Raw genomic sequence first — 9,906 nt, forward strand, 5'->3', positions numbered from 1 at the left:
AGAAGCGGAACACTTAACAATACACAAACAGAACAGCGAGGGGCGCAATGTCAGAAAGATGTCATGTTCTGCTTTTTTTTTTTTTTTTTAAACAAACGTTTCAAAGCATTTGTTTGTAGAGTTAACGTTTTAAGACGGGGCAGTAATATCCAGGTCGAAATAATGTAAATGTTTTGTTTTTTTTATGTAAATTGACATTTATTAGATTTGCTTAAGTCACTATTAAAAAAAAAAACAGGGACATTTTTCTGTAACAGGACATTTTTCTGCACATATTTAATAAAACGACCCACATCTTTCCAAAAGAATGTTCCCATCTGGGCAGCACCGTAATAAATGTAACACCACTTCTGCCGAGTGCAGAAAGCAGGAAGGCCAAACAGGAAGTCAGGGTTGCGCCACATCCGGTTGGTAAGCTCGGACCGGGGAAAGTAGTTTCCTGAAGTTGACATGGGAGCAGCGCCGGGCTGGAGATGACTGCGGACGGGCGCAGGGGACCTTGTGTTAATCGTGCTGTAAATAACTTTATTTCGTTTTTAAAATTGCACAGCTAAATGAGACCTGTCCCCCCATGGAAGTATCCGCCGAGCCGGTCACCTGTAGGAGTGAAGACACGGGTATGGAACGCTGCGTTTCCTGCTCAACGCTGTTTAGCTTGTTCGTCATTATAACCAGCCGCCGTTGCTAGCTGCGAGCTAGCGCTGTGTTTACAGTACGTGTGCAGTGGAGGGAGAAGCTTTTACTGAAGTAACAGTACAGGTGTCCTGACACAAAATTACTGAATACTGCTTACTTTCCTGCTTAAGGAAAAGAATGCAAGTGGCGAAATCTAATTGCTCTCGAATGTACTTGAAAATAAAATAAGGTAAAAGTACTTGTCATATCCAATCTATAACACATCATACAGTTCCTACTGTTCTTTCCTCCCCCTGCGGATGATACTCATGCATACTGATTACAATTTACAAAATAAATAGGGCAGATGGTGTCATAGTAATCCCTGTTTTTTTTTATGTATATACATATTCTACATGTTCAAATAATATTGAGTGCCAATTAAACGCCCAGCTTTACGTCTTATTCTCATTGTCTTTAAACAAAATGTTCTGAATTTTCATATTCTACGCTGGATAGGTTGACATACCATCACCAAAATCGAAAACATGAATAAACTCGCAAATCCGACGTTCGAAACGACTATTTAGCACCTTTGCAACCTGTTGATCACAGTCACAATTGAATTTTACAGATGCCCTTTCATCCCATGGTCGGCAGACCTTGGTTTAGTAGTAAGAGAATACACAAAACTGTAGTCATGTACAGAATTTAGAGCCATATGCAAGTCTAATCAACTTCATCTAGGGCAGTGTATTTTCAAGAATCAGACGATACGACATGTATCCTGATACAGACTCCCAATTCATTATATCACATTCACAATCCATTGTGATGCTATATCACAGCAATGTGTTGCATTATGCATTGCATTCATTCTGGTTGCGTGACCCGACCATTCAGTGATAATAGCCCTGTCTGCTGTAGCAGCAGACAGGGCTTGAATACATGAGATACCTTTACGTTCCTAATAAATTTGATTCTTTAATTTTTCAAATTGATGCAATGTCAATTTTTTCTTACACTCTGTTTCACTGCTTCTCTCTCCGGCTCAGAGGTTACACAGACCTCTGTTGCTCATGCTTAATGATAAGACAGATCGCTTTCGATAAAATGGTGGTGGAATTTGAAATACTGGCCAACAAAGTTGAGAATGTTTAGACATGCCTTGAATACCCAACAGAGTAGTTTGAACAAAATCTTGTATACAATACAATACACATTCATCCTTTTTATGTAACTGTACAAAAACACCTGAAATAGACTTTTACAGAATGCACAATAACAACGTCTGCTCTAGATTATACCACCATGGACAACTTAAGCCAATGAGTGGACAAAACGGCCATCTGTTTGTTTCTTTTTTTCAGAGGAATGTCTGCAGGCTCAACTAGCTGATTTCCGAGCGCAGGTAGAACACTGGCAGGGCGTGGCGACAATCTGTGAGCTCAGCAAGCAAGAGGAGCTGGCAGAGCTCCAAAAACAATGTGACCAAGAGATCCAGAGCCTCCAGGAGGCCCTCAGAGGTGTGTGTGTGTGTGTGTGTGTGTGTGTGTGTGTGTGTGTGTGTGTGTGTGTGTGTGTGTGTGTGTGTGTGTGTGTGTGTGTGTGTGTGTGTGTGTGTGTGTGTGAATTGCATATACACAAGAACCCTGTTTATCTGAACCATCCATAATAATCGGCTCCATAATAATCTTGTTCCTCTAATTTTTTCAGAGACTGCCGCTCAGTATGAGGCCAGAATTGCCTCTCTGCAGTCAGATTCTGGAGACTGGAGGAGAATCAGCGGTCTGAGCCAGGTGAGTGCGTGATTCAGTGGCTGTGTGGTAGCGTCGTGTGTGTTAGGCTTGGGCCGATATTCGATAATATCGAATATCTCGATATTTGCCGCGATATTTTCACAGTATCGAAAAACATCTTCCTCCCTGTCCCCGTCCACCCATCCATCCTCTGGACCACAGGGAGTGACGGATGAAGCAGCATAGTGCACAGACAAAGCTTATTCACTTCTGGGCACAAAGAGGACGTACTGTACAGTCTGTGGACGTAGGCGCGCAACCGCGAGGAAGCAGATGGAGTATTTGGATGTGGTGGCGTGGATGGTCCGGTGATTAAGTTGTGGCTCCAGATTATTAGTTGCATTACTAAAATTATATTATTATGAATGTTTTCATAATAATTGTTATAGAAAGCTGAAAATTCTCACGCTTTGACCGTGAGACTCACGCATATCAACCAGTTTACACGCTCACACGCCATAGCTCGTATTTCTCACGCTGAGAATCCCAAAATAAGAAATTCCTTTTTTTCCGTTTCCGTTTATATTTCCTCACTTGCACTTGCCTTGTGCGCATCACTGTTCACGTGGTTGAATAGGGGATCCTTTCCGCACACGTTATGCAAAGTCCCACGCGTAACTTTGCAATCCCTTCTCCGTGATCTGGCATAAAGGTTCACTGTTTCTCCTTAGAAAACAAATGTTTTTTATCGTAGATTTATTTTATTGTCATATAATTAAACCCAAAAAAACGCTTTGCCTAACGGCAGCACTTTCTCCGTCACTCTCTTGAAATAAAATAAAGCCTTGATGTACCTACACTGTGATCCTCTAGAGCGGAAGGAGAAGCCGGACTGACGTGGGAGGTGCCAGACGAGAGTCTCTGGAACCCCTGGGCAGCTGCCCGCTGGACCCGGAGAGCAGGCTGCAGGCGGACAGGGCCCAGAGCCAATCAGCAGAGGCTGACGGACCTGGGGAAGGAGAGGGGGCGGGGCTTGGGACGGAGGGCTACTTCTCGCAGCACTGCGACTCGGCGTCGCTGTCTTCCTTCTCGCTGGACACGCCGTCCCTACCCAGAAGGACGCCCCCCCAGGAGGACACTGCCTCCCTGGTGTCCACGGGGACCCTGGTGCCCGAGGCCATCTACCTGCCGCCGCCCGGCCACCGCCTGGTCACACACAGCGACTGGGAGGCACTGAACACCCAGGTGAATTATACTTATGAGGGGTGGGCGGCAGGGTGCTGCAAGTCCATAAAAAGTTTTTAAAATGTGTCCATAGATTTATTTTTGGCAAAATGTGTCCATTTTCTGTTATAAAACCCTGACTTGAACAAATTTGCTGAGCAAACTTGTTGTCTTGATCAGGTGTCGGAGCTGCAGGCGGAGCTGAGTCAACAGCAGAAGGAGAGAGAGGAGCTGGAGAAAGAGCTGGATACGCAGACCAGCCACACACACAAACAGGTGTGTGTGCATGTATACACAGTATCACACAGATGTTCCCCAACTTAATGCTGTAGTAGTAAAAATAGAATTATGCAGACTAATTTGTGTGTGTCTGTGTGTCTGTGTGTCTGTGTGTCTGTGTGTCTGTGTTCAGGTGACATTGCTCCAGTCTCAGGTACAGACTTCAGAGTCTCTCCTCCAGGATTTGCAGAAATCTGTCAGCCAGTCGCAGAATGCCGTCCAGGGCCGCTTGGTGAGTGTCAAGTTAACACTCTCTCTTTATCATAGTTAAAAGGCCCTGGTTACACCTGACATTTCCATGTGACTTGTATCCACATAGTATTTGAATGAGTTCTTAATCCAGTTGCCTTTCCACACTCCAAAATGCAAGCTAGCACCTTTTTCGGCCACAACATTTTATTTTGAAAAGGTATTCATGGTCCTCGTGGCGTTACTGTTTGGGCGGTTTGGACTTGGCGTATATGCAATGGCATCAGATTTAAATACAGCTTTAATGCATCTTGATTGCATTTATTCATATCTCTTTATGTAATTTGTAAGTCTTGTTATTGTGAACAACAATACAGAAACTTTGTCTGTTGCTTTGTTTTTCAGAATTATTATGTCGACTGTGAATTGTTGACATTTCAGATTTATAATTGTTTTCATAGTTTTCCTACTTCTATAACTCATGAATAAGAGTGGTTGATTCATAAATAAAAATCCCCACTCAAAGTGTGTGTGTGTGTGTGTGTGTGTGTGTGTGTGTGTGTGTGTGTGTGTGTGTGTGTGTGTGTGTGTGTGTGTGTGTGTGTGTGTGTGTGTGTGTGTGTGTGTGTGTGTGTGCGCGCAATTTAATTGTATTTTTTTTATAATGCATGTCATGATAAATTAATTAATTGACTGTACATGTATAATGTGTGTGTCCAGGCAGAGCTGTCATTGTCCCAGAGGAAGATGTGCTGTGAGCTGTCCAGGCTAAAAGGAGAGGAGGTAGAAGAGGAAGCATCAGACTCCAGCTCAACATTCCCTGCAACACTGCAGGTAAAAAAAACACTGTCTCACGACCTGTTTTTATTGAAAATAGCTGATTGAGTCCTTTTATTTTTCTCCTTTTTATCTAAAAGGATTGAAAGGGAGATAAATACTTACCTAGCTTTCCTAAAGCTTCTCTTAAATATTGATAGTATTGTTAATATGATGATTTGGTTTGTCGGACCTAGCAGCTAAAGGTTGGGTCGTTCCACTTCAATATTAAAGGTCGAAAAATGCTGTTGGTCAACTGCGGCACCTTAAGGTCATGTTGTCACACACCTATTCAAGTGTTGACGGTGTAAATATTGTGATGTGAAGGTCAGTTTATGACAGTATGACCTCTTGACTGCTCATGCCCTTGTTAAAGATAAGAGCTGATCATTTAAAGATCAATCAACAAACAAAATGAGCCAACCCCCCCCCCCCCCCCCCCCCTCCTTCTCTTCCTGTTACTTTTTCAACTGGTTTAAATGTCCATTAAAGCCGCATCATTCACGGGCCGACTCTGGCCCACAGGGGGCGCACTGTGAGGAGCGTCTTCGCATCGAAATAGTGAACCTGAAGGAGCAGTTGGAAACCCGCAACGAGGAGAGCGGTCCGTCCGTCTTTCTCTCTGCCTGTGCATTTCGTGAATTTTTATATATTAATTTTAGAACATGAACTTAAATATTTCTACATATTTTTTTTTCTATTCTGTTCTAAAAACTAGCGTTAAGATTTTCAACACTTTAACTTTTATTATTTTTGTCTACTTTTTTACCCCCCCCCTGTCTCTTTTCTGTCTGCTACTGTCTACAAAACCTGCACCAACAGAAGTGTTAGAAGGTGAGTGGACAATAGTAAATACACTCTGCTTTTACGTGAGCTGAAAATGATCTTAAAGGGTGAAAGAAATAAAAACCAATGGAGAAATTTGAGGTAAAATTAGAAATATGTACTTCAGTATTCATAATGTAATGTGTTCTTTTACAGCTCGGAGAGTGCTGCGATTATAGTTGTTTTAAAAGTTGCTGATGCTATATTTGCTTTAAGAAGAATGTATAGTATCCGTGACGTTCCTGTTTATTAAGTGTCACATTTGACAAGGTACCTAACGCTACTTCTACTTGAGCACACTGACGTAAGCTAATGTCAAGATGAAGATGTGGAGTGTGTTATCCAAAGCCTAATGTATTATTCCGCTAATGGACTCTTTGCTTTTATTGATCGGTCCTTGCGGCTCCAGTTCAGCTCTCCAGCCTGAAGACGGAGACGGAGCGGATTCAGGGACAAAGGGACCAGCTGCGGACAGAGCTGCTATCTTGCCGCACCGAGCTGGAGGCCCTGCGGGTGGCGCTATCTCACCTGCGGAACAGCAGCAAGGCGCTCACCAACGACAAGGTAACCCCCCCCCCCATGGCTGAAATGCATTAAATCAAGTGCTTTCATTTGTAAAATCTCAATTAGTTAGGATTTCTCAACTTAAAATTTACACCATATTTTCTTATTTCTAAATTTCACATTAACTATATCTAAAATTTTGTCAACTAGTACTTAAAACGACTTGAATTTCTACATGCGTTAAACACCTTTTGTATCGGTTTTTCTGTGTGAAGAACAGCTGACACAAATCAGACAATCTCGACACATTTTAGATGTATAGTTCTTTTCCTGTCAAAGACATATATTAAAATCACATGGAATAAAACGATGCATAAAGAAAACACTTGAAGTATAGCAAGGAAGCTTCATATGTTGAAAGAAATTTTAAAAGGGTCTGTTTTGAGAGATGTTTTTTGTGTGTTTTGATGTTTGGGTTTTTTTTGTTTGTTTTTTTTTTTTTGCTCTGTGCCAGGTGCTCCTGCAGCAGCAGTGCTTGGAGCTGCGCAGCCAGGCCATCAGTCTCCGCTCCCAGATGGACACCAGCCAGGCCGTGCAGAGGGACTTCGTGCAGCTCTCCCAGTCACTGCAGGTAGGCCTGGTGTCTGTAGTTAATAACACAACTCATGGCTTGGATGTCTTAAGTCTAGGCTTTGCTAACTGGAAGATTTGGGAGAAATGATTTAAGGTACAATAAGTCATATTTTATCAGCCCGTTGCGCAAATTGACCACGGTAAAGCAGCAGGCTATTACAAATGTTGTTGATCACAGCCAGTCAGACCTCCGTTACCTTGGTGGCTGCTGACTCTTCAAGCTCTTCGAATAGGCAGTGCGGTCCAGATTCTCTGATTTGGAGGAATTATGACTCATTCCCAGACCAGATCAATCCCTCTGAACTATGCTGCTTATATGGTTTATTATATGGTTTATTTCCTTTAGAGGCTATTTGTTGATAATTGTCCTGTGTTGCTGATTGCGCCTTGAACATAAACTGTCAAACTAATTAAATATTATTTTCAAATAACACAGAGTAATTCAATTATTTCATATTATTTTCAAATTGTGGCAACAGCACAACATCCTATCGAGCTTGAAAGCTACTGCTTCAGAGTCCATAAATATCACGGATTCAAACCTCCCACAGCCCACTTTACACCACTATTGCCACAGTGAACAGTGATGGGACTCTAGATGAAACTTATCAATCCCTCCCTTTCCACACTCTCTCTATTAGGCTTGGACGTTTGGACAAAATATATCGCAAATCCGCATTGTTTTTTGTTTTTTTTTGTTTTCTTTTCTTTTGCCAATTTTTTTTTTTGCATGATTTTTGTTCTTTTATTTTGCTAGTGGTCTGTCCCCTCGAGAATTCAACTCGGCAAATAACTGTCCCCTCTTTTAAAACCTAGTGTGTCACCGGCAACAGTGACACACGTCCTTCTCTGTCATTGTACTTGTACTTCCTGGCGAAATCACGTGCGCTGTTGATTTTATTGGACAGTCCTCGCGTTTCGCAAACCACGTGGCTCTGATGTCACAATGAGTGATGTCACACTGAGCCAATCAGAAGCTCGATTACTATCCACCACGGTCCGCCAATCAGAGGAGAGGTTCTTGGACGGATCCAATCTGATCCAACTTAAGCCACATTCAGCTTTTGTGTTGACGCTTTAGACCGGAGTAAGTTTTGCCAGTTTTTTTTTTTCCCCCCTGCGTGATGGTTCAAAGAATTGTCTGAGGCCAAGTGGAGATGGAGATTGGAGACTTTCTATGCCGGCATTGGAAATTTATTTTTGGCAGACAGAGGCGACCAGGAGCGGATTTATCCGAGCCCGATCAGCGAGAATGGTTTGCAAAACGCGCAAATACATCTGCAATCGCCAGTTGCGACGGTGGCCGGTAGGAGAATTGACTCTCCAGCCTCTCTTTTCTCCCCACTACAGGTGAAGTTGGAGTTGATCCGCCAGGCCGAGACTCTCGACCAGGTCAGAGGAATCCTGGGGGAGGGGCTCCGTGACGAAGACCCCTCGTCCACAGACTATACATAAGCGCCTCCGCACTGGAACCTGAGCGACACAGCGCTCGCGTCACAAAGAGCTTTAGTTATTGTTACTGCCCCCACTGCTACCTCCAGGAAACCAAGGGAAATTACAAGTTTAGAAGTTTCCTACCCATGTGCGCCCCATAGCCTATCGCATTTTATAGATTGAGAAACCACTAGAATCTGCTCCAAGCTTGAATGTCGACGGTTTATCCACCAATTTCGGGGGTTTCACATGAAAGGCATTTCTTTCTGGGCGTAATGAGACGGGCGAGCGTCACTACAGCCGCCCCCGGAACACTTCCTGGTAGGAAACTCTGCTCCGTCTGTTTCAAGCCGTTCCCCTCATCTACCCGATCCATCTAAATAGCACAGGAAATGGCGTCCGGACGGAAACATCTGGAAGCGGGAGCCGTAGCGGTGACTTTCAAGGCCCTTTGAAGACGGATGGTTCCAGTTGAAGGACCACGAAGGCAAATCTTTAGGGAACCAACTACAGCAGCAAGCGGTGCAGGCAATACGATAGACCACTTGAACTGTGATGGCTGTTACATTATCACTGCACAGGGCTTATTTTACGACATTTATTCTTAAACGTGTTTTTAACATATTATAACTAGGGCTGGGCGATATACTGATGGAAAATCAATGTCGGGATATGGAAGCAGATATCGCCTCCGTTATCGTAATATTATGATTTCGTTAAACGTTGTCTGTGAGGCTACAGGACAGCAAAGTAATACAGTTTTCTGAGCCTAATCTGTTCTAGGTGCTCTAACCAGCGCCCGTAAATATCTTATGAAAGCACCAATGGTCACCCTAAAAATATTGCCAAATTATCCACATTGAGGTATTCATCAATACATCGAGGTATTCACCAAAACAAATGGTGACGTTTGATTTTGTCGGTGTCGCCCAGCCCTATTTCGATATGTTGTTTCCTTGTCACGACCAAACAGTCGCTAAAAGACCAAACCGAGGTTCAACGGGAGGTTTTCTTCTAACCTGAGGATTTCTATGACACTACTGCTCGGCGCTGCACGTTCCCAAAAGTCTGTCTCGCAGGCAGATGGGACCACTCATTGTATTCATGGAGTATAGCATTATAGCTTTTACTAATAAATATTTCTTATGGATTATAAAGTATTTATACATGTTGCACCAGCAGAACGCTAAGATCATATTTCCAGTCTATGCACAACACGGATGCATGAGCTTTTTCATTCGTTCAGTTCCATTCTCTGTGACCAAATACGAGGCCGTTTGACCTGAGTTGAACGGTGTTTTAACTGAAGTGAGTGAGATTAGATGTTGATCTCTTCGGGACCAGGACAAATATAGTTCATATATTCTTATAATTGATAGATAACCGAATTGCTTTGTTTCCCTCTTTTGAGGCCTTTCTAACAGTACTAACGATTCTGTATTCAACTTCAACCAAGGCCTAGGTGTCAGACTTCAAAACTGTTTTGTGATGGAAAATTGCACAAGAAGCCCTTTGTCACCTATGAAGGAATGTTTATATTCATTTACGGTTTTAAATTGTGTTAATATATCTTGTCAAACTAAATATTGTCTCTTCCCTTTTTTTTTTTTTTTTTTGTTTTAAGAACAGGTAGCCCGCTCTGTGCAAT

At 42.9% G+C, this 9,906-nt stretch overlaps 1 protein-coding gene across 1 annotated transcript; it reads left to right on the forward strand.

Annotated features, from left to right (window-relative positions):
- The first annotated feature begins 460 nt into the window (after nucleotides 1–460).
- Nucleotides 461–9,842, forward strand: rabep2 (rabaptin, RAB GTPase binding effector protein 2). The gene is made up of 11 exons (XM_080010227.1): nucleotides 461–617; nucleotides 1,986–2,141; nucleotides 2,332–2,414; nucleotides 3,228–3,599; nucleotides 3,759–3,854; nucleotides 3,991–4,089; nucleotides 4,767–4,880; nucleotides 5,388–5,490; nucleotides 6,097–6,251; nucleotides 6,706–6,822; nucleotides 8,175–9,842. The coding sequence occupies exons 1-11, from the start codon at nucleotides 572–574 to the stop codon at nucleotides 8,277–8,279; spliced, it is 1,446 nt and encodes a 481-aa protein (XP_079866353.1). The 5' UTR covers nucleotides 461–571; the 3' UTR covers nucleotides 8,280–9,842.
- Nucleotides 9,843–9,906: the final 64 nt, after the last annotated feature.

The sequence above is a fragment of the Zeus faber genome (assembly GCF_960531495.2).
Source record: "Zeus faber genome assembly, chromosome: 11".
Lineage (NCBI taxonomy): Eukaryota > Metazoa > Chordata > Actinopteri > Zeiformes > Zeidae > Zeus > Zeus faber.